At 46.8% G+C, this 24,480-nt stretch overlaps 1 protein-coding gene and 1 long non-coding RNA gene across 5 annotated transcripts in view; one reads left to right on the top strand and one right to left on the bottom strand.

Annotated features, from left to right (window-relative positions):
- Positions 1-4,717: 4,717 nt before the first annotated feature.
- Positions 4,718-19,691, bottom strand: LOC149525682 (uncharacterized). Its single transcript, XR_016348031.1, has 3 exons — positions 19,457-19,691; positions 17,839-17,879; positions 4,718-5,262 (listed from the first exon to the last, which is right to left on the bottom strand). It is a non-coding gene; the product is annotated as an uncharacterized LOC149525682 (long non-coding RNA).
- Positions 19,692-19,698: 7 nt separating this feature from the next.
- Positions 19,699-24,480, top strand: part of VPS26C (VPS26 endosomal protein sorting factor C) — a 75,308-nt gene continuing 70,526 nt past the window's right edge. For 2 of the 4 annotated variants that reach the window (XM_075911823.2, XM_075911830.2), the window contains exon 1: positions 19,699-19,913. In XM_075911823.2, coding sequence (XP_075767938.1) covers positions 19,857-19,913 — 57 coding nt within the window. In that variant the 5' untranslated portion in view covers positions 19,699-19,856. Of the gene's footprint in view, positions 19,914-20,043; positions 20,287-24,480 lie in introns of those variants that run through there. The other 2 variants (XM_075911836.2, XM_075911841.2) reach the window with 2 other exon arrangements.

The following is a 24,480-nucleotide window of genomic DNA, read 5'->3' as shown; positions in this document are numbered from 1 at the left end:
TCATCTTGCCACTGCATACCTGTGTTGTTTGCTTATATTCATCCCTTGTAATTTGACCTAGTTCCACTTTTTATAGGACTCCTTTTTTATTTTTAGATCATGCAAGATCTTCTGGTTAAACAAAGGCGGTCTTTTACTATCCTTTCTATCTTTCTTATGCAGTGGAATAGTTTGCTTTTGGACCTTAATAATATCCATAAGAACATAAGAATGGTCGTACTGGGTCAGACCAAAGGTCCATCTAGCCCAGTAGCCTGTCTGCTGACAGTGGCCAGCACCAGGTGCCCTAGAGAGGGTGGACCGAAGACAATGATCAGCAATTTGTCTCCTGCCATCCCTCTCCAGCCTCTGACAAACAGAGGCCAGGGACATCACTTCTATCCCCTGGCTAATAGCCTTTTATGGACCCAACCTCCATGAAATTATCTAGCTTCTCTTTAAACTCTGTTATAGTCCTAGCCTTCACAGACTCCTCTGGCAAGGAGTTCCACAGGTTGACTACACGCTGTGTGAAGAAGAACTTTCTTTTATTAGTTCTAAACCTGCTACCCATTAATTTAATTTGGTGTCCTCTAGTTCTTCTATTATGGGAACTAATTAATAACTTTTCTTTATCTGCCCTCTCCACACCACTCATGATTTTATACACCTCTATCATATCCCTCTTCAGTCTCCTCTTTTCTAAACTGAAAAGTCCCAGTCGCTTTGAAAAACTGCCAACTCTCTCCAGTGGTTTTTCCTCTTAATCTTGCTTTCAAAGGGACCTTACCTACCAACTCTGAGTTTACTAAAATCTGCCTTCCTTAAATCCATTGTCTCTATTTTGCTGTTCTCTCTTCTACTGTTTTTTAGAATCATGAACTCTCATTTCATGATCACTTTCATCCACACTGCCTTCCGCTTTCAAATTTTCAATCAGTGGAAAACACTGTTAATTTTTTCAAAAACAAACATCAACATCCGTTTTTCAGCATAATTTAATACTGCACTCCATTTCATCAGTATTGAGTAAGCCTAGTCTTACTCAATGTGCATCTTCCATTAAGCCCCACAAGCACCTTCAACTATACAAGAAGGCTCATCAATCAGCTGAGGCTGAAGTAAGGGCAGCCAGTGTCATCTCTTAGGTCATCTACACCGACATTCTTGATGACAATGTTGTTTGAATGGAAAATTCAAAATTTACTTTGCTGCAACATGTAGTTTCATCCATTAAGAATATGAGACGTGATCATTCTACATTGTCTGATGCCAAGAACACATTCCTGCATGTGTGAATACTGAAAGCTGAAAACAATAGATTGGGATGGGCAGAGTTCAATAAAAAAAACCCAGCAACCTGCGAGGATTAGTCCCTGGTGGGCAGCCACCACTATATTTATCTGTGCCTGTGCAAGTATCAAATGATCACAGCTCTTGTTGGCCACAGATTGCCATTCGCAGCCAATGGGAGCAGTGGGAAGTGGTGCAGTCTGGGCTACCGATTCCCACCACTTGCATTGGCTGCAAACAGTGATCTGTGGCCAATGAGAGCTGTGATTGTTTGATACCTGCAGGGGCACAAGTAAAGAGAGCTGGGGGCCTGCTAGGGATTAACCCTGTGAACCGAATCCAGCCTATGGGCTGGAATTTGCCCACTCCTGTAATAGATAATAGCATAGAAAAATCCAGTGATGACACCCACACCCCATGGTGCCTATTTTTTATTTTATTTATTTTTTGATTCCTACTTCCAGGTCCAAAGCTTTCTAATGATGCATTTGATTCTGCTTCTGACTGCATAGTGGCTGTTGTAAAATTTAAAGACTATACAAATGAATAAACAAGTCTGACAGAGATAGCCTGTCTTTATAAAGAAAGACACAGCCCAGTCATAAAATAACGTGGAGTTCAGTCTCAGCAGCTGAATCAAAATAGTTTGCTCCTTCATTTTAGTGGAGAGGACTATGAACACCTGTTACAGTGGCAGAAGTTATTTTAACACTTCTGTGTATTATTTCATTTGTGAAACAAAATTGGTTGGTTTGGAGATATAAACTGAAGACCTCCACTGCAGAGAAACTGAGGACAGTGTATCACAATTTAAGATAAGAGAAAATGGCACAAAGAAATGACTCAGTATTCAGCAGATGAAGAGGAAGGCAATACTGATTCATTTGATAATGATGATCATGATGACGACAACAATGACAGCAAAGATAGAGATGCAACAGTTGAAGCTGAAAAAGACAAGATAATGAAAAGCTGCATCCTTGAAGAGATGGCCTGTTGCCTATCTAGCATGAGTGCATTTACAATGTCTTTTTTCTCTTTTATAGCTGCTATGTTTGTTTTATTTCTGTTTTGTTTCATTCTTTTTTTCCTGTAACAGTTCAGTCTTGAATAATAGTCACATTTAAATGCTAACATAACATTGCTAAAAAGATAATATAATAGTAATAATATAATGTTTAAATGCAGTTATGCTGCTAAGTAGGTAACAGGCCAACTCTTCAAGTATCTTGGTTTTCCTTATTTTCTTTATCGTTTTTATTCACTTTGTATCATCATCTCCATCAAATTCATCAGTATCACCTTTTCCTATTCATCTGATGACTATTGAGTCATCTCTTAATCTACCATGTTCTTTAATTGTTACTGTTCTCCTACATTTGTGCTTTAATATATTTGACTATTTTAACATTATTTGACAATATATTCCTAATGTTTGACTGGAGGCCTTAATTGGCAGCAGATGCTTAATTAACCCCAGCTGCAAACTGCCTCCTAATTAGGCCTCTGTTTTCTACCCTGGCTGCTGGGCTGTGTTCAGGTGAGGCTAATTTGGAAACAAGAAAGCATTAACCCACCTCCCAATAAGGCTGCCTTCTATAAGGCTCTGCCTACACTGCGTGCATCTTGCTCAAAAATAGTTTTGTGCAAGAGAGCGTCTACACTGGTCACAGCACATTGTAAAAGCCATGTGCTTTTGCACAAGAGAGTGTCCACACTGGCGGGATGCTCTTGCACAAAAACTTCACCCTGGAACTACTTTAGAGAGGGCTAAAGGGCACCAGGACTTTCTGGGGCAGGGGCTGGAGCTCCTTTGAGACGCGTGCTTAAAGGGATCTCCCTGGACAGCCATTTTGCTCCTGCTGCGTGCTTTGGGACCTCTTGTAGGGACTGAAAGCTGTAGCAGTTCTAGTTGTGGTTGCCCTCTGCTTTATTGGACACCACAGCTTATGCCCTAGTGCCTTTTGTGCATTTGGCCTTCTCATTGCTGTTCCATGGAGCCAGGGGTGGCCCTGTGCCTGCTCTGGCCCCACATGGCCATCTTGGAGTGCCTCCAGCTGCTGCTCCATGCTGCTGCGCTACTCCTGCAGGATCTCGAGACCAAGCTCACTCTGGATTCCCTCTGCACGGCTGGGGTTGTGTTCCTGTGGCATCCCCACCCGACCATGGAGAGGCAATATTGGAAACTGGACACCACTCCAGAGACATACTACTCCAGAGACATACCACCCAGCTGTGGCCCGCCATCCTGAGCAACAAGAGGGTCGCCATCACCTTCTGGAAGCTGGCCACCCTGTTCAGGGTGGTTAGGTCCACAGTTAGTGCTGTTGTGATGCAGGTAAGTCCGGGGGGAGAGGGACGCCGCACTCCCTGCCTGGGGGAAGGGAAGATTGTCAACAGGGACTTGTGCCATCCTCCCTCACACAGGCCTGCTGGTATGGGGGGGGGGGAGGCTGTGGGGCAAGGGGGTCCTGGTGTGTTTGGGGGCAGAGGGCATCACAGGGGGGCGGGCACTCCCCAAGGGCTCATGCACCTACTCTGCCTCATTCGGTGCGTCCCTCTGTTTCTGTGTGCCCTTCTGCAGGTTGTGCGTGCCATCAGTGACATCCTGCTCCAGAGAGTCATCCACCTGCGGGACTTGGACACAACAGTGGCTGGCTTCGCTGCCCTGGGGTTCTCCAACTGCGGGAGAGCCTGGATGGGACCCACATCCCCCTCTGTCCCCTGGAACATTGAGTGGCCCATTTTATTAACTGCAAGGGGCACTTCTCCATGGTGCTCCAGGCCCTCGTGGACCACTGTAGCTGTTTCACAGACATTTATGTGGGGTGGTCCAGCAGGGCATATGACGCTCACACCCTCCGTAACTCCAGCCTCCATCACAGGCTGGAGGCAGGCACTTTCTTCCCCCAGCAGGAATTTACAGTTGGACGTCCACATGCCTCTCCACATTGTGGGGGACGTGGCCTACTCCCTCATGCCCTGGTTGATGCAGCCGTACACAGGACTGATGGATCCAGGCTGAACACGTTTCAATGACTACCTGAACCAGGCCACAACCACGTTGCGTGCACCTTTGGAAGGCTGAAGGCGCGCTTCTGTCGTCTGCTCGCCTGTCTCGAGATGGGTGAGCAGAACATTCCTGAGGGTGTGGCAGCATGTTGCGTGCTCCACAACATTGTGGAGTGGAAGGTGGAGGCCTGCCTCCTGGTGTGGATGGCAGCTGAGAGCCGGGCATTTGAACAGCCCCACACAGCTGCCAGGTGTACCACGATGGGGTGCGTAGCCGGGAGGCCCTGAAGGACATGTTCTCCCAGGCCCCACAGCAGGGTCGCTTCTGTCGCCCATCTCCATCTCCCTCCCATCTCCAACCCTTCCCTCCCCTCATCTCCCAATAAACAAAACTGTTTTTTGTTCAAACAGAAAACTTTTATTTGTATTTACAATAGGGAAAAGGGGTGGGTAGTGGGAGGGGCTCTGAACTGGGATGGGGAGGAGAAAGGGGCTCTGAACTAGGAGGGGGAGCTACTGCTAGGAGGGGTGGCTCCTGCCAGCGCCTCTATGGGTGTGGACGCCTCGCCGTCCTTCAGGCCAGGTTGGGGCAGGCAGCATGGAGATGTGGGCAGGACAGGGTGCAGCAGGTGGGGGCATGGCAGCGGCTGGAGGGGCAGCTGAAGGGGGCATGGGCATGGCAGGGAGGGCAGGAGGATGTGGCAAGGCCATGCCATAGTGCACGGCATGACCAACGTGCGACGTCAGGGTGCTAATGACATCGCACATGCAGTCACATCTCTACGGAAACTGCCCCCATGCCTGCTGCCACCACTGCAGGTCAGCCTCGATCTTTCAGCTGACTGCCACCTCGATTCTTTTGACTACCTGCACATAGGAGCTGGTCCCACTGCCTGGCCCGCCGGATCAGTGCCTGGGTGGTTGGTGGTGCCGCCGCCGCTGCACGGCTGGAGGGTCCCTTACTCCTGGGTGGTCCTGCTGCAGAGAACAGAAAACTATGAGGCAGTCAGGCAGCCCTCCCCACACCCCACGCCTTCCACCTGTAGCCCAGGTGACAGCACACTACTGTGGCTTGGGCCTAATTGGTCCCCTGTGTGTATGTTTGCATACAGGACTCCCCCGGAGTAAAGTGATCCTCCATGGATTGTAACCCTTGGGAGACATCACTGTGAATGAAGACCCCTTGTCTGTGTCCTGGCCCTTTGGCATGTGGTGTGTCAACCCGTGGAACTCCTTGCCAGGGGAGGCTGTGAAGGCTTAGGCCTATAACAGAGTGTAAAGAGGAGCTAGATAAATTCATGGAGGTGAGGTCCATAACAGGCTATTAGCCAGGGGGTAGGAATGGTGCCCCTAGCCCCTGTTTGTCAAAGGCAAAGGAGATGGATGGCAAGAGACAAATTGCTTGATCATTGTCTTTGGTCCACCCTCTCTGGGGCAGCTGGCACTGGCCCCTGTTGGCAGAGAGGATACTGGGCTAGATGGACCTTGGGTCTGACCCAGTCTGGCCATTCTTACGCTCTTATGTGTTCTTATGTGTGCATACTGCCTCCCCAAGGTACATGGCTTCAACTGTTGTCAGTGTGAGCAACACACCAGTGAGGCTGTAGTGTGTTTGCATACACATCCCCACATTGCATGGGAGCAAGTGTGGCAGACGAGATCTGGGTTCTCGGACCCCTGTCAACTGATGTCCTCGGAGACGGAGCCAGGGTGACTGGGGAGTGTATTGACCTTGCAGCAAAACTCAAGTGGCCATAGGCCCAGGCCAACCGCTAGCCTTCACACAAGTAGCCCAGGGAAGTGTGTGGCCGCAGTGAGCGGCTTCCCTTGGGGGCAGCCTAGGGGCCGGGAGCAGCTAAGAGGCTCCGTGGGAGCTGTGCTTACAGAGCTGGCTCTCTGCAGTTTTCCCAGGAGCAGCTGCTGTGTTGCACGGCCAGGCATGGCTGTGTGCTGTCTGTGCGGTACCCTTCGGGAGGTGTGGGGTCTGGCCTGAGCTCTTGGGGCCTTGGCTGCTTCCAGCCAGCATCTCCCCTCCCTCCCACAGGCAGGACGTGTGCGAGCAGCAGGGTCCCAGGCGTGCACTGGCTCCAGGTGCAGGGTGATGGTGCTGCTGTGGTCGTCCTCATCCTCCTCCAACCTGGACCCGGTGGGCAAGTCACCCTCCTCCTCCTGGTCAACTGGCCTGGTGACTGGGGGGCACAGGCCGGTGTCCACAGGCACCGAGGGTCCTTCCACAGCCGTCTCCCCCAGGATGGCGTGGAGGCAGTCATAGTGGGGGCAGGTATCAGTTCCTGCCCCCTGGCCCAGACATAGTCCAGGTGCAGCTCCTTAACCTTAGCCTGGACCTGTTCACGGGTCTAGGCCTGATGTCCCTGCTGGGAGAGCGCCTGGGCCATGTGACTAAAAATGTACGCATTGCGGCGACAGGCATGGGGGTCATGGAGGGCTTCCTCCTCAGCCCACAAGGGCCTCGACCTCTGGCTGAGACCAGCAAGGGGCAGGCCCCTTTGTGCCCCTGCAGGTCTGCTGGAAGCCCTGGTGTGGCTGCTGGGAGGACTCTCCGTATCCCTCTGGAGCAGACATCCCTGGGGGGCTCATGGGTGCAGCAGGGCAGAGCTACATGGTGGAGCTGCTGGCTGTGCTGCTGCAACATGGACTCTGCAGGCTGCATGTGGCTTTAAGGGGCGGGTGCGGCAACCAGGTAGTAAGGAGCTGTGAGTGCGGGTACGGAGCATCCAAGCAGCTACTTGGCTTTTTTCCCCTAGGAGGCCAGTTCTTGCGCAAAAATTCTTGGCTGCTTGTCCACACTGGCTTCTTGCGCAAGAAGCCCTGTTTTCCAATGCTGTACTGTAAATTTACTTGTTCAAGAATGCGTGTGCAATGTAGACAGCTGGCAAGTTTTTGCACAAGAACAGTTGTTCTTGCGCAAGAAGCATGCAATGTAGACACAGCCTAAGAGTTTTGCAGTTTGCAGTCTGTCACACTTTTCTGGTTTCCCCCTTAAGCATGGGAACTTGGACCAAGAAGTTTCTGGTATCAGCTCAAGTAATGCTCTTCCAGTGAATTAGTGCTTGAAGCAGGGATCTTCATGGCATTAAACTTTAGGGCTACGTCTACACTGGCATGATTTTCCGAAAATGCTTTTAACGGAAAAGTTTTCCGTTAAAAGCATTTTCGGAAAAGAGCGTCTAGATTGGCAGGACGCTTTTCCACAAAAGCACTTTTTGCGGAAAAGCGTCCGTGGCCAATCTAGACATGCTTTTCCGCAAAAAAGCCCTGATCGCCATTGGGGCTTTCTTTGCGGAAAAGAAATCTCTGCTGTCTACACTGGCCCTTTTGCGCAAAAGTCTTTCAGAAAAAGACTTTTGCCCAAACGGGAGCAGCAAAGTATTTCTGCAAAAAGCACTGATTTCTTACAGTAGGAAGTCAGTGCTTTTGCGGATATTCAAGCGGCCAGTGTAGACAGCTGGCAAGTTTTTCTGGAAAAGCGGCTGATTTTCCGGAAAAACTGGCCAGTCTAGACACAGCCTAAGTCTTTACCTAAACCCATTGCTCAAGTGGTCTTAACGAAGACTAAGGCATTAAGGGTACTTAAAAACTGAAGTAGTTCAGTATCCACCCATTCTGAACAACTCTAGCTAAATATCAGCCCGAAAAAATTAAATTAACAAAAATGTGTCACTACCTCAATACACACAGTTTTGTTTTAACTGTTCAGAACTCAAAAATAAAAACACTGAATTGGATTTTTTTCCAATCTTGGATTGTTTTCCTTCCTTAATGACTCTGTCACAGGGCAGACTCACCACCCTGGCACCTCCAGCCGATAGCCCTGGGAATTAGCTTGTCAACCCACGGGACATCTCCCTTTAGCTGGTGTCTTCCCGTGTTCGCTTCCCTCTCTAATCCAGACCCCGGTCATTCTTGGACCATAGCGTCCTCTTCAGGACACTGAATAATATTGTTATTCTCTTCAGGACACTGCCCTCCAGCAGTGCCCACTCCAGTGTCTCTGGGCCCCCTTCTGGGAGTAGATGTATATCCAGTTTTGCACTCCAGGGAGCCTCCCCTGCCCAGCAGCACCCAGTTCCCCTGTATCCACCTTGCCTCAGTGACCCACTGCCAGTCTTCATCTAGCCCCTGCCTCAGGGGCAAACTGCAGTCTGTCATGGCCACTCAGCACTGGCAAAGGGGTGTGGACCTGCTGTCTTTGCCTACCGTTTCAGGCCTTGCTTCAGGCCCTGGGAACTAGCTTGGCCCGAGCTTCCCCAGTCCTGCTCATCTTTCCCTGCTCAGCTGTGCTCCCCAAGCAGCCAGGTCCCTCCTGCTCTTTATTCAGAGCCCTTCTTTAGATAGTCCCCCCTCTCCCACTGGGCCCTTATTAGCAAGAGCTGCCTCAGCTGGGGCTTCGCTCTCAGCCCTCCCTCAGGGCTGGGTTTTTGCCCTTAAAGGGCCAGTGCAGGGCAACTCCCTGTCACACACAAACCAATTTTCAGCTTTTGAGTTAGAGTTCGAAACATAGTGGAAAGTGTATTTTCCTATCAGCATATAATTAATAACTGATTTTGCTCACATTTTCCAACAACATTCATTTTTTGAACTGAGACCAAGCATGGAAAGTTCCAGTTCACATAATTTTTGGTAAATCATGCAAAAGGAAGGTTACAATGGATACTATATTGCAATCTGAACTAATGCCATTCGCTGCTGCAGACATATGCTGAATGTCTCAAATTGCAAAACTAAGACAAGCATTTGGCATAGATTTTACTTTCAATGGATTTAAATGTACCCTTTTGACTTTCTCTCTCGCTCATGTCTCCTGAAGTTGTGGGTTGCCTGCTTCTCATTCCGTGTGCATGGCCTCTCCATGCACTTAGCTGTTGATTAAATTTGGCTGTAGTCTAGATCCAACCTGTGGAGAAGTCAAGTACTTTTTTGGGGGGGAGGGTGGGAAAGAGGGTAAGCTATTGGTATATATTCAACAGGTGCCAGAGCTATACGTGTCTCTTTGTAGAACCCAGAAACCTCAAATTAAATAGCTACCATTATGATCCATCATTACAGTAGTCTGGAACAAGGCTGGAGGCTTGCTCTGTAGAGCCCCATAAGCGGCCCCTGCTGCCATTCCTGCTTTAGAGAAAAAGGGGCCCCATGTCACTTTATTTCTGGGTTGATAGGGGTTCCTTCTACCACCACAACTCTAAATGGGTGGGGCTAAGACCAGACAAGGCCTCATGTCACTCTGTGCCTAAGGCCAAAGATTACCTTCCGCAGCCTAAACATTCCCTTCATTAGGGCAGTGCAGGCCCACCCACAAGGGAGGGCAAAGGGGGCGGTTACCCCAGGGCCTTTTAATCACTGCCAAGGTGCCACACCATGTGCTTTATGTGGCTCTGAGGCAGGATGGGGGAACTCTGCTCTAGGCCAGGGGTGGGCAATAATTTTTTCAAGGGGGGACCACTTCAAAAATTTCGGAAGTGTTGCAGGCCACCCCGGAATGGGCAGGGCCTCTGGCGGAGGGGCAGGGCCTTTAAATAGCAGGAGTTAAAAGGGTTCACTCCTCCCCTGTGGCTGCCAGGCATCGTGTTAGCGGGGGCGTGGGGAGGAGGAGCTGCAAACTCTTTCAACTCCTGCTATTGAAAGGGTTTGCGGCTCGCAGTCTTGCACATTGCCGGGGAGTTGGGACACACAGGCCCTTTCAGCAGCTTCTATTCAAAGGGTTCATGTCTTCTCTGTGGCTGTTGCCTGGCAGCCATGGGAAAGGCACGAGTCCTTTAAATAGGAAGTCCTGAAAGGGCCCGCGTGACCCCAGCTCCCAGGCAGTGCAGTAGAGGCACGGGAGCTGCGAGCCCTTTCAACTGCTTCTATTTAAAGGGCTCACGCCTTCCCCACGGCTACCATTTGCTGCCAGCCGCGGGGAAGGCACAAGCCCTTCACATAGAAGCAGTTGAAAGGGCTCGTGCGTCCCGGCTTCCAGGCAACATGTTAGGGAGCAGAGTCAAGAACTACCACACGGGCCAGATAAAAGAGCTAGGCGGGCCAGATTTGGCCCACTGACAAGCTCTTGCCCACCCCTGCTCTAGGTGGTGTAGAGGGCTGCCTGCTCGGACCCTGCCCCTTCTGCCCAAGGTCCTGCCCCTTGCAGGAGCATGGAGCACAGGCCCCTCTCACCTTGCCCAAGGGCCCACAGAAGCTGTTGGCTCCCCTAGGGCAATGAGTTCAAAAATTTTACAACGGCAGCCACCAACTGCATTTTTTATTTGTTTTTTTGCATCCCACATTATTCTATAAATTCTCTCTCAGCTCCAGCTGAGGAAGCTGGAGAGTAAGCTTGCCTCACACTTGCACTGAATTAGTGGCTCCTGTCCTCTAGGTCTGGGCCTGACTCCTTACTCCCCTGCACTGCGACATAGTTCATAGAGTAGTAGTGCATCCAGGTTTGGCGTGTCCAAGAAAGCATGTTTCCAAAATTCCTGACCTAGGCAAACACTGCATTAGTCACTGCATTTATTCCAGCATCCTCCCACTCCATTAATCATTCTATACCATCATTTATATTGTTACCTTAAATTAATGTATTGACTTCGCCTTTATTCCCCCCTGAATGTTCTCTTTGCAGAATACACATACAGAACAGTCTATCTATACCAGAGATGGGCAATATTTTTAGAAAGGGGACCACTTCACCAATTTTTAAAGCGGCCTTGGGCTATCCTGGAAGGGGCAGACCTCAGCCAGAAGGGGTGGGGCCAGAACACTTTCCGTGCTTTCCTACCCACAAACCTTGATTGGCCTGGGAGCACGGGAGCGCTCAAAGTCTCTCGCCTCTGCCCCCACCCTGCAAAGGACACGCCCCGCCTAGAGTTAACCACTAGCTCTTCAAAACAGCTGGCGGTTCATGCTAGGCACTTCGCACCGCTGGTGGAGGAAGGAGACATCATGCGCTCTCTTGTCCCCAGGTCTCAATTGGCCTGGGGGCAGGGGAGTGTCTGGATGGCCACAGGACAGATCAACTGGCTTGGTGGGCCACATCCAGCAGGCAGAGGCTCTCACCTACCCCTGATCCATACTGTAACTTGAAGAAAGAAATTGGATGACTGAGCCCCATTATTCACGTGGGAGGTGACAGTCAGATTTTTCTAGAGTGCTGTAGACTACATTTAAAGGCCGTATCCTGCCTTGTGCTATGGTTGCTTTGCATCACCTGGTAGTGCAAAACTACCTAACTAAGCCTTTAAAGGATTAATTCACTTTTCCCTTTCTCAGCCATAACAAGCACTGCTCAACTGCAGCTAAGGATCCAGCCCTAAATCTGTTGAAACAGGAACAGACTAATAAATATTGTCATTTAAAAGCATCTCATAAATGCATAACAAATATGATGTATTTCTTAATAAGAGCCAAGATCATCTTGTGTTGTGTGTGTATATGGTCTATTAGTTTGTAATAACAGAAATCTTACTTCAGGCTGAAATGGTAGTATTTTAAAAATGGGATGAAGACAAGTTGATTTGAATGCATATATACATTTCAGTACCTTTCCTCATTCCATTTTTACAATACCATCATTCCAGGCTAGAAAGAGGTTTCAGTTATCACAAACTGGTAGAGTCAATCAATATTTTATGATACTACATCAGCTCCTGCCATATTTGGATAATATGCCAAAGGAAAAAGTTATTTTGGGTGTCAAGTTATTTAGTTTTATTTTAGCCTAACAAGAAAGCTAAAAAAGAGGTGGGTGCTATATTATCTGTCTCTGTCCGCCAATCAGACGGGTGGAGTTGTAAATATCCAGTCCCTCACATACTTCAAATTACATGCCTATTTGTACATTCCCTAGATTTAGCAGAAGAGAACAGTGGATAAAAATTAATCTATGGAATTTAATTTTAGATTTAGAGTCCCAGAAATTATTTTTATTGGATTAAAAATGTGAGTATCAGTTTCATTACTGGATTTTTTTCTTTCCTTCTTCAGTCTAGGTTACAATTTTTTGAAAAGTTTCATTTCTTGTGTTACATATGAGGGTGTTTTAATGCCAGCTTGAAACTTTGTTGAGAAACACCTGTTAGTATAGGGAGATGGGAGTTAAAATGTAGATTAATATTGATCATCAAGGATAAGGTGATTTCTCCCTTTCCTGGGAAAAATCTGATATCAGATATTTGTTCTACCAATTTGAGAAAAAACTATTACGTATGTAAATGAAGAACACAGGAACATATGAATTGTCATATTAAGCCAGATTAGCAGACAGACTGTCTAGTCTAGTCTAGTCTTCAGCTGTCTGACAGGGCCTGAGCCTCTACTGGATGTTACATGAAACCCTACAGTGGGAAATTATCGAATATCTTGCCAAACAGAATTTTTTATTCCTAAATCTTCCATTTGTTAATGATTAAGTTTTGCCTTGACATAAGAGGGTTTCTATCCTTTATATAGGAAATGTTTATTTTATGCAATTTTGACGGTTCTCAGAGTATCCAGTTAAGTTTTCTGGCTCCAGTGAGAGAGAGAGAGACTTGCTGATGTTTAACTGGGTGTCTGGCCCTGACACCTACAAGCCACCCAAACAATCTCCTCAGGGCTACGCCAGACTTTACTTTGCCTTGCAGGTTAACTATAAATGCACCCTAGTTCTGGCCCCTTTGAAGCATTCCCATGATATCCAGCCTCTAATTGGCTACTCATAGAAATAGGAGGTTTGCTTTCCTCCAAAGGAAACAATACACATAATAGCCTGTTTGACTCAACTGAAGATCAGCTCCCATTTAACACAGTAACACAGACATATTTGTTGTGCAAACAATTGTAAGTTCTTCATCCTGTAGGTGCTATACTGTAGATCCCTGCACCTCTCATTGGAGACCTTTGGTAGCCACATCTGTTCAGACCCCACATACATTCTCCGCCTCAAGACTAACTAGTGCTGCATAGGCAAACCACCCTCAGTTCCTTTGAAACCGCTCCCATCAGACAGAGAGAGTAGCAGTTCCTTTACCTCAGAGTTCAGTTTTGTTTTAGCTACCATTAGGTCAGAGATTCCCCACCTTCACTGCACTGAAACCCCCTTCTGACAACAATAATTACTGCACGACCATGGAGGAGAGGGCTGAAGCTTGAGTCTGGCCATGCCCCACTGCCCGAGGTGGGGCAAAGCCAAAGCCCAATGGGTTCAAGCCTAGGTTTACAGGAAGGAGGCCTGCAAATCTCCTGCAGCTTAGGGTCAAAGCCCTCAGGCTTCAGCTTTGACTCTGAGTGGTACGGCTCAGACTTCATCTTTGGTCCGGGGCCTCAGCAAGTCTAAGCCAGCCTTGGTGACCCCATTAAAAGAGGACTCCCTTGCTGCAAATGGCATCTGGTCCATCCAGTCAGGGGAGCTGGAAACACTAGGCAGGAGCAGGACAGGGAGGGAGGCACACCTGACAGCCTCAGGGGAGCAGGTGGGAGGTGTGGGTGGTAGCAAGCTGCATGAGCATGGGCTGGAGGAGCAGAGGGCCGCCATACAGCCGGCTGAAGAGAAGTGGCACTTGGAAGAGGAAACTGCCACTTCTCTCCAGCCGCCAGCTACACAGACACCCTGAGACTCTGGCCTGCGTGCACATTGTGCTGCCACTTGGTGAGGGGGGGCTAGGTACAGCCTGTTGGGGAGGTCAGAGTCCTGGCCAGTGGACGGGGCTGGTGACCACCACAACCTATGCAGCACCCAGCTGCATGGGGTACCAAGAAGTTTGGGCAATTTGGTGCCCCACACCTGCATATTTTGTATATTAGTAGATACGGCCCTACCATTTACCACTCAGTTCCCAAACTTCCAGCTCTTGACCTTGTAACACCAGTTTTTATGCTCTGCAATCACCAGCCAACTCTCTCAACAACCTCAGATGTATTAGATCCAGCATCCTGGACTTCCTCATGTGCAACTTTTCTAAATAGTCCTTAAGATGTTCTGTCACCACTGAGAGCTACTTGCCTCCTCCACATAGTGTGCTGCCCAGTAGCGATGTGTGTGTGTCCCTCATTGGTTAACATGCAGAGTTACATGCACCTCCTCACTCTCTGCCACTCCCCGCACATACTGGCTCCCACAGAGCTGCCTCCCCCGTCCCCTGCCACTGCTGCTTCTGATACAGAGTCAACAATGCAGGGAAGGGGACAGGCGGAAGCCCCCCCAAAAATGCATTTTAACATCCTTACTGCCCAGTCCAGCATTTTGGGAGTTGATCTTGTCTATGAAGACAGAGGCCAAAAAAAGCATTTAATATTTTAGCTTTCCACATCATCTGTCACTAGGGCTATGTCTAGACCACAGGCTTCTTTCGGAAGAATCTTTTTTTGGAAGAGATTTTCTGAGAAAACTTCTTCCAAAGGAGAGAGAGTGTCCACACACAAAAGCATATCAAAAAAGCAATCTGCTATTTCGAAAAATAGCGTCCATTCAGTGTGGACACTCTCTCGCATTTCAGCTATGATTACTATGGACGGAGTGGCCACCAGGGCAGTTGTGCTTTTTCCTTTTCTTTCAAAAAAACCCTCCCTCTTCCCTGTCCTCACATGCCTTTTTCTGAAAGTGCTCTTTTGGAAAAAGGCTTCTTCGTTGTAGAAAGATTACCAACACTTGGGGAAAAAAAAACCCTCTGTTCTTTTGATTTACTTTCGGAAGAACACAATTGCAGTGTGGATGTCATTCAGGTTGAGTCGGAAAAACAGCCGTTTTTTCCAACAAAACTCTGTAGCATAAACATACCCTTGATTGCCTTCCCTTTTCAGTAAGGATCTCACACTTTCCCTGACCTTCTTGATGCTAACACACCTGTAGAAACCCTTCTTATTATCCTTCACATCCTTTGCAAGCTGGAACTCTAATTGCACTTTGGCTTTTCTGGTTATACCTCTGCATGCTTGAGCAATATTTTATATTCCTCCATAGTCATCTGTCCAAGTTTCAACTTATTGTAAACTTCCTTTTTGTATTTAATCTCACCAAAGATGTATTTGTTAAGCCAAGTTGGTCATCTATCATATCTGCTTTTCTTTCTGCACACTGGAATGATTTGTTCCTGCACCCTCAATAAGACATCTTTAAAATACAGCCAGCTCTCCTAGACTCCTCCCCCCTCAGATTAGCCTACCAGAAGATCATAGAATCATAGAATAGAATCATAGAATAATAGGACTGGAAGGGACCTCGAGAGGTCATCGAGTCCAGCCCCCCGCCCTCAAGGCAGGACCAAGCTCCATCTACAAGATCCTGCCTATCAGTCCCTTGAGGAAGTCAAAGTCTGCTTTTCTGAAGTCCAGGATCCTTATTCCGCTGTTCTCCTTTCTTCCTTTTGTCAGGTTCTTGAACTCAACCATGTCATGATCACTGCTGCCCAGGTTGCCCCCTACTTCCACTTCGCCTACCAATTCTTCCCTGTTTGTGAGCAGCAAGTCAAGAGGAGCATGATCCCTAGTTGGTTCCTCCAGCACCTACACCAGGTCGATCGGAACCCCTTCCCTCGAATTAACTGTTACATCCAATGAGGAGTAACAGTTAATTCGAGGGAAGGGTTTTAAATTGGACTACCGCGTCTACACACAGCAAGTTGAATCGGGCGACCGGTATTTTAAAATGGTGACTGGCCGTGATTATGCTAATGAAGCACAGGATATTTAAATCCCACGCTTGATTTGCAACTTCGGTATGCTTCATTTGCCTCCCTGGTTCGAACTATAGGGCAAGTGTAGACATATCCTAATAGATTTTGAGTGCTCCAGCCCCATGGGGGGGTGGTAGCGAGGGGGCTGGAGCATCAACACAGGCTCCCCAATGCTGGGGGTGCCCCAAGCCTTGCCAGATCTAGGCAAGCCAGGGGCTGCATCCAGCCCCTAAACCTTAGGTTCTCCACCCCTGAATTAGAGTATTAATGTCACACCCTATTTAGTATCCTTTACAGACTCTTGTGCAGCTAGAAAATGCTTTTTGAAAGTCCAAATAATTTATACTGTTTGACATGTTCAGAATATTTTATATTCTAAAATATTATTTTAATGCTACTGTGGTGATTTGTTCCTCTCTTACTGTATTTCGGTTTATAATATTTTAATTTTTATTTCTGCTCATTCATTTTGCTTTCCTATAATGTCCTTTTCCTCTTCAATTGAGCCATGATCCTGCTGAAGTCACTGGAAAAACTTTGAAGAGATCAGTGCTATGGGATCAAGTCTTTGCTCCTTTTACTCTGTAGTAGCCTAGTATTATCACACCATTCCTGTGTTTGATGTGTCAATTTCTTTGTAGAGGTCCATTGAGTGGAATTAGATGTGGATTTGGTTTGGCACACATTGCTTCATATAAAATGGTCCAGTATAAGCTACATGGGTGTGCATTCTCCCATCACTGCTTGAGGTGCTGTTCTTGCCTCGCATATGACATCACAGCAAGCTGTTGCTAGGGTCCAATATTTCCACCAAGATCAGTGGCTTAATGATCTTTAGCTGTGAGATGCTGAGGACAATTTATTTCTAGAATTATTCTGAAACATCAACACAATGTCACTAATGGGAAGTTGGGAGGAGAGTACTCAGGGCCGCTAACTGCTCTGGGTCCCAGCCCAGGAATTCTCGTGGTAGCAGCTGTCTGTTGTGTCCATTCATTGAATTCCCACCACTATTCTGATTCCCTGGGCCATCTTCACCCTTTCCACTGAGCTTTGTACAAAATAGAGTCCCAGAACACAACTCAGGGCTCCTTCTCATTCTGTGTGGTTCCTGCATCATCACTCTGGGGATCTGCAATTCTGCCAGCCAGCTATCCACACTCCTACGGCTCCAGTGAGAAACTGACTGGCTGTGGCCCAGTAGCTCTCTTGATTGGCTTCTTCTCATACAGCATCTCCAGGGATCTTTGAGGACTTCTCTACTGCTCTTTTCTGGGGCAGGGTATGGCAGGACCACAAAGCCGCCAGCACAGTGGTTACCAAACTTTTCAGCATCACGCCCCTTTTTTGATTTTTGAGAAACCCTCATGGCCCCCCTCCCCCAATAGCAGCAAAACTTGTTGAGCAAAAAAAAACCCAACAACAACAACAAAAACCACACAGTCACAGCCTTGTTAATTCCCAGGACCAGTGTAATAAAAGGACATTTCACATGGTATTTTCTGAATTTTTTTACTGGACAGATCAGGCTCTTTCTTGCCTTCTTCCCGCCCCCCCCCCCCCCCCCGAATTTCTTCACAACCCCTCCCCCACCCAGTTTGGGAACCTATGCTCCAGCAGGTGTGTTGGGCCGTCACAGTTAGGAAAGCAAACAGGTCAAACACATGAAAAGTGTCATACTGTAGAAGACTAGATAAGCTTCTCCAAAACCTTTGTTAAAGCCTGAGCCAAGATTTTTTACTCACATTCACACAATTTATCATCCTATCAAGTCACCTCCTATTTCTTTTTAACTGTTCCTTTTTTATTGCATTTAAGATGAAGACAATATTTAAATGTAAGACTAGTACACTTTGTGACAAAACTATTATGATCCTAAAATTGTCAACACAAACACTTGATTTACCTTTTCATGAGGTGTGCTCAGCTTATAATGCACTTGGCAGTCTGTAACAAGCACCAAGTTTAAAGTTAGTACAATGTCACTGTTCCCCTCATGAATTTTAAATATTTGGTCCCATTGTTTATATAGTCGTTTCATACATGTTACCATAGTTGCTATAGTAATATAGTTATGATCGAAGAGGCATTTGATGGGAGAGCAAGGGGAAAAAACGGTGTTACTCAAAAAAATTCTTATGCTGATATAGTTTTGGATAACCAAGAGATTGATTCTTCATAAAAGTTCTAAATCAACGAGGATAGAATTCACAATAAAGCATAAAATTACTTTTAATTAGAAATGGTTGAGAAATTAGTAAGCATCTTCCTTTCTATATTGAAAATGTTGATGCAACAAACACATAAGTTGAGAAATGTACAGTATAATTTCTTCCACACATTACACACAGTTTTTTTGCCTTAAAATGTGTATCACCATTTAAAATGCAATTGAACAATTTTACAATTAGTCTGAGAATCATAAGCTTTGTGCTTGTAATATTTTAACAGTTGCACTTAATGTTTGGAACCTAGCAAGGAAGGAATAATAATATCACAAAGTACAAAATGCAGGCTCTGGAGACCTGTGTTCTACTTTAGTACAGGTACAGATTTCCTAAGATCTTAGTAAATCATTTATGGGCACATCCTGATCTTACTGATATAAAAAAGATTTTACGCATAAGCTGTGCCTATAGTAGCACTTTTGTTGGTAAAACTTCTATAGGCCAAGGTGTTTATTTTCTCACAATCTACCACTGACCAACTTGACTTTTACAAACAAAAGTGCCAGTGTTAACAGTGCTATGTTGGCGGAAGTTGCTTCGGATGTTAAATTTAGATTAACTGGCTAATCGAATAGGCAATAAAATTTGCATAGACTATTTGATTAGTCGATAAGGGCGCCTGTGCCCTTCTGATAGGACAAAATACAGGACTATGTAGCACTTTAAAGACTAACAAGATGATTTATTAGGTGATGAGCTTTCGTGGGCCAGACCCACTTCCTCAGATCAAATAGTGGAAGAAAATAGTCACAGCCATATATACCATATGTGACTATTTTCTTCCGCTACTTGATCTGAGGAAGTGGGTCTAGCCCACGAAAGCTCATCATCTAATAAACCATCTTGTTAGTCTTTAAAGTGCTACATAGTCCTGTATTTTGTTTCAGCTACACCAGACTAACACGGCTACATCTCTACCACTCTTCTGATAGGACATGACTCATGCTAGGCCAGACAAGTGCAAAGGGCAGAGAGAAAATGACCAAACCATGGGAACAGCGCTGAGCAGACATGGAAGGGGCGTGTCTTAGACAAGTCACTTCCCCGCCCGCAGCAGCCTGGCGCGGGAAACACGCACGTGCCTGTCAGGCAGGGAGCGCGCGCCGGGCCCTGAGTAGCCGAGCGCAGCGAGACTGGACCCTGCGAGCCAAGCGCCCTGCTCCCACCCCGGCCCCAGCCGCACGCCCCTCACAGCCCCGGGACCGCGCTAGTTCGCCTCGCTTCAGCCGCGCCACAGCTCCCGACAGTCAACGCGGCTCCGCCACCTACTACCACTCCCGGCATGCACTGCCTCACCCGGAAGCTGGAACGAACAACAGGACTCTGTATGTAGCACCCGGAAGGAACGTTGCGTGTTGTGAGGTCGCGCTGCATGCTGGTAACCACAGTCCGCCATTGGTAGAAGCTGCTCGACTCCGCCCCTGCTGTGACGCAGGGAACTTGGGGGAGAGAGTCCCGCCGCCGCCGCTGCTCCCACCGTTGTTATGGCGACCAAGAGGTGGGCGGAGTCATGTGGTACCGCCATGAGATTCTATAGGCCTACCCATGGAGGCGGGGCCAAGCGGAGGTGCTGATGACTCGGATGTAAGCGGCGCGTACCAGGGGGCGGGCCCGTCCAAGAAGGAGCCCAGCCCGCCCCCCCCCCCCCCAGTTCGGGGCAGGGAGCAGTCACGTGATTAAGGTGTCGCGGGAAGCGATGGGGACCGCTCTGGACATCAAGATCAAACGGGCCAACAAGGTCTATCGCTGCGGGGTGAGTGCGGGGCCGCGCGCGCTGACTGGCGCCCGGGGTCATGGCTGGTGCCCGCGCGCCGCTGCCGTTGCCTGCGGAGCCCGGCGCCTGCCTCCCCCCCCCCCGCCGGCGGCGCCCGTTGCCCGTCCCCGTAGCCGGGCCCCGAGGGGGGGGGCGCCCCGCCTCCGCGGCTGTTTGAAGCCGGCGTTGCGCCTGGCCAGCGCCGCTCTCGCCGGCAGCCCGAGGGGCCGGTTTGTGGCGCTGAGCGGCCGGGAGGGGTTCGCCGCTGCCCCTCGCCCTCGGGCGCCTGCTGCTGCCTCCCCGCCCTGCCAGCGACGGGACCAGTTAGGCAGGCGGGCGCCCGCAGTCCGATGATTTTCTGAAGAGAGAAGAGGTTTGGTTCTTCTGTGGTTTCTTAACAACAAACTTTTTGCCTAGCCCATTATCTTATCTGTTGCAAAATGAATAGGTGGGATTATGGAAATCCTGCATTGTTATTTTAAGGAGAAACAAAATACAGGACTATGCCCTTCGCATGGCACATTATGCCACTGGGACCCTGGATTTATACTAGAGATGTAAAATACCTTTTCATTAAACAGGTTACATGTTAAGTTTAAATGGTTAACTGATTAACTGGGAGCAGGCTGGAGTGGCCCCCATGGACAGGGACTGCTCCTGCCCCACAAGGCTGCTGGCTCCCAACCCATGTGCACTGGGAGCCAGCCTGGCAGTTCTCTTCCCTCCCTTCCCCTGCAGCTTTTGCCCCCTTTCCTATTCCTGCACTATGCTGCTGCATAGGCTGGGAGCCAGCAGCCCTCTGTCAGTGGTGGGCTGCTCCCCAGCAAAGGTTAACATATCAATTTATGCACTCTGTGCTCTCTCAAAGTCTCCTTCAAACTCAATGACATACTGTCAATCAATCTGTCTTTATTTTGTTACTAAACTGTATGTATTTTATGTGGACCCAAACTTATTTTTTCTATATACCACAGACTCTTGAATGGAAAAAAAAGTAAGATAATTTTATATGCTCTCTTTTGACAGAGAGCATAGAAAATTATGGCTCTTGTTATTGGAGTAGCATATCTCTATTTTTTGCTTTGGGATGCCGGTGATTAATTTGGGGTGGGGCTTCTGCACTCCAATATACATTAACAGTAATTGCCTTACTATCTGCAGCTACATACAAAAAACCAGTAAAAGAGTTAAGCATGCTTACTTGATGTTTTATTCATTGCTGATTATTTTTAGCAGAAGCAATCATTGCTCACATTTAAATCATAACTAAACTTTAGGGACAAACACCCCAGTGAGATGGAGACATTTCTCATCTTTCAGAAGGATTGTTGCAAGCTATCTGCAGACCCATAAATAAGTCACTCTTGTTTTCACTCAGGACATGTTTTCAAAGTTATTTTCCATAGCCATGAAGTCTAGAATTATAATTGTTTGAACAGAAGCTTAGATTCTGTAGCACAACTGTATGGCTGTTTGCATAGCTTCATAATCCTATTAATACTGTACATGGGATCCTGTCCAGACTAGGGATGTAAGCAACTAGACGACTTGTCACTTCCCTGCCTTCCTTGCTGCCTCTATAAAAGCGAGGCACCAAGGGGAGGGAGGGAAAGCAGGAGCCGTTGCTGGAGGAAGCTGGCTTTAAAGCCAGTTCCCCTTCCATCATTTCTGTGGGGAGGCAGAGGCATGGCAGGAGACAGGGCGTGAGCTGGAAATCAGTTGTCCTGGCTCTGTCTGGTTTTCCCCCCTGCCGTGCTTCAGCCTTTTAAATGTATTAAGAGCCTGGCTCTCAATATGTTTAAAAGGCAAATATGCAGATGTGTTAGCTCCTAGGGCCTGCAGCTAACCCTGCTGCAACTCTGCAGTCCCTCCCCCCCCCACCATATCAACTAATTGACTAGTCGATGGAAATTCCATCAACTAGTTGATTAGATGAATAAATGCCATGTAACATCCCTAGTTCAGATGTAACTTTTTCTAGACGTTAATAACTTGGCTATTGCAATATATAAATAATGTTTCACTTTAGCGGATATTTCTAACCATCTGACAAGTATCTTTAAACAAATGTATGAGAAGTTTGGCCGAGGTGGTGATTTGGTCAGATTTTAGTTGAGCTAATGCTCTGAAAACTGAACAATGTGGTATGTAAACGAAGTGTACACAAGCTTTTAAGTATAGGGTACAAACAACATCACTGTAATAATGGTTATTTTCTATTTCTCATCCACTGATTGTTTCAGTAATGTTTTCTCTCTTTCATTAAATGGGTTTTTATTCACTAATTCAAAGCTGTCATGCTTCTGTCCATCCTTATTCGGCTTCTTTAGTTGATTAACAAATTCCATTTCAGAGTGAACCCTTTGCCCAAAATAGGGAGAATGACCTCTGGCGTATAAATAATTAATCAAGTATGATTTTTTTTTTTTTTAAAGTAAGGGTCTGGCTGTGTTTCTTGTATGTTGATACTTAAAAATAATTGTTGATTACATAGCCTTTAAAGTTACCTTTAGTACACTGACTAGATAGGGGAGTTGAATGATCTGAGGACACAATGTTGAAAGAGCTATTCGGTTTACAATAAATGCTGTACAAGAAATGTTGTATGAATCTTTGATCAGGAATCCCTAGGCATAGTCAGTAGATTAAAAATAAATCTGTTTTAATTAATCATGGGAGTTTCTTGCACTGTGCAGGTTTTCTGTTCTTTTTTTAGAAAGTCATTTACCACCACACAATACGCTGACATCAGCTAGTGCTAATTATGTCATTTATTTATAGCACCTTTCATGCCAAAGAATCCCAAAACACACTTTTCACAAATGATACTCGAATAAACAATGAGGAGTCTTGTAACGATTTAAAGACTAACAGATTTATTTGGTCATAAATTTCATGGGCAAAACCCCCTTCATCATATATGGAGTGGAAATCACAGATGCAGGCATAAATATATTAGCACATGAAAAGTAGAGGGCCATGTGCAAGTATATTTGTTCCTGCAACTGTAATTTCCACACCATGAGTTTGATGAAGTGGGTGGTGGTGGTCGTTTTTTTTGGTTTTGTTTTTTTTGCCCATGACAGCAATGTGTCTTCAATAGGGATGTTAAATTTAGATTAATTGGCTAATTGAATAGTCAATGCAATTTGTATTGACTATTCGATTAGTCAGTAAGGGTGCCTCCACCTTTGAAGAGTAGCAATAGCCCCAGGATTGTTTCAAAGCGCCACATGGAACTCTGGGTCCCCAGCTGACCAGGGGCTCCACACGGAATTGCTGCTTTGAAATGCCACGTACAGCCCGGGTCAGTTGAGAACTCTTTCTGATACAGGCAGTGAGGGGTGTGTGGAAAGCTAATAGTATGTTGACTATCTGATAAGCATTTGCATATCAGATAGTTGACTAATTGTTCACATCCCTAGTCTACACTGCAATAAAAGACCTGTGGCATGGCCATAGCTAGCCTGGAACAGTTGATTTGACTGAAGCTGCAGGGCTATAAAATTGTAGTATAGATGCTTGGGCTGGAGCCCTGGCTCTGAGACTGATGGAAAGCGAGTCTGAGACTCAGGCCGCAGCCTCAGCCCAAATGTCTACATGGCAATTTTGTAGATCCACAGCCTAAGCCCCGTGACCACCAAGTCTACTGTTCTGGGCTCTGATACACAGTGCTGTGGGTTTATCTCCGGGTAAGCCTACCTGCTGCTAGGTTGATACTAGCCTGCTCTCAAAGATAGGGGCATAAGGCCTTGCTCAGTAATGAAAGTTGTAAAGTGCACCAAATTATTAACACCAAATAAGTGAAAATTTGAGACTCATGGTCCCTTGCTGATACTGATCATGTATTTTTCCAATCTTTAAAACTGAATGAACTACTAAGAGATGCTGTAGTTAAACCAGATTAGTAGTAAAGGAAGGGAAACTGTTGGCGAATTCTGGTCACACTTTTGCTCCCACCTTCCACTAGGGGAAAAGGGCAGCAACAGCTGCTACTAAACCTTTCCCCTCAATGATGTTATCTGTGTCTTGCCAGTGTTACCAACATATTAGAGATTTTTGGGATTGCAGCATGCTCAATGCAGATGGAATATGCAGAGATTTTTTTGTTGTAAGCCTCCTACATGTACCACTGAATACTTGCAAAAACCCAGACAAGCACAGTTTAAAAACTGTATCTTAATTTTGCCAAATATTGACTGTTTTTTTCATGGGGACAGCAAAAAGGTAGATCCAATCTCAACACCACCCTGATATCAAGTTCCTGTGCAAAACTTTAGAGCTCCTCAAAGAAACGATTAAAAACATTTTTTTAACATAGGGAAAATTATGTAGCTTTTACAAAAATTATGTAGCTTTTACAAACCTCATTATCAGAGCTGGTTGAATTTTTTTTTTTTTTCTGAAAATGGTTGAAAAAAGTCTCAAGCAGAAATCTGGCACGGAGAATCTTAGCCTAAATGGTTAGTTATAAACAACTGAAAATAGGGGATTGTAAGTGACAGTGACAGGTAATCGTATCTGTAGATTCTGCCCATGTTACACTAAGGAACGAGTCATTATAACA

This window comes from Pelodiscus sinensis, chromosome 1, assembly GCF_052426305.1.
Source record: "Pelodiscus sinensis isolate ZL-2025 chromosome 1, ASM5242630v1, whole genome shotgun sequence".
Taxonomy (NCBI): Eukaryota; Metazoa; Chordata; order Testudines; family Trionychidae; genus Pelodiscus; species Pelodiscus sinensis.
Note: the sequence above shows the minus strand (reverse complement) of the source record. Positions and strands in the feature narration are given on the sequence as shown.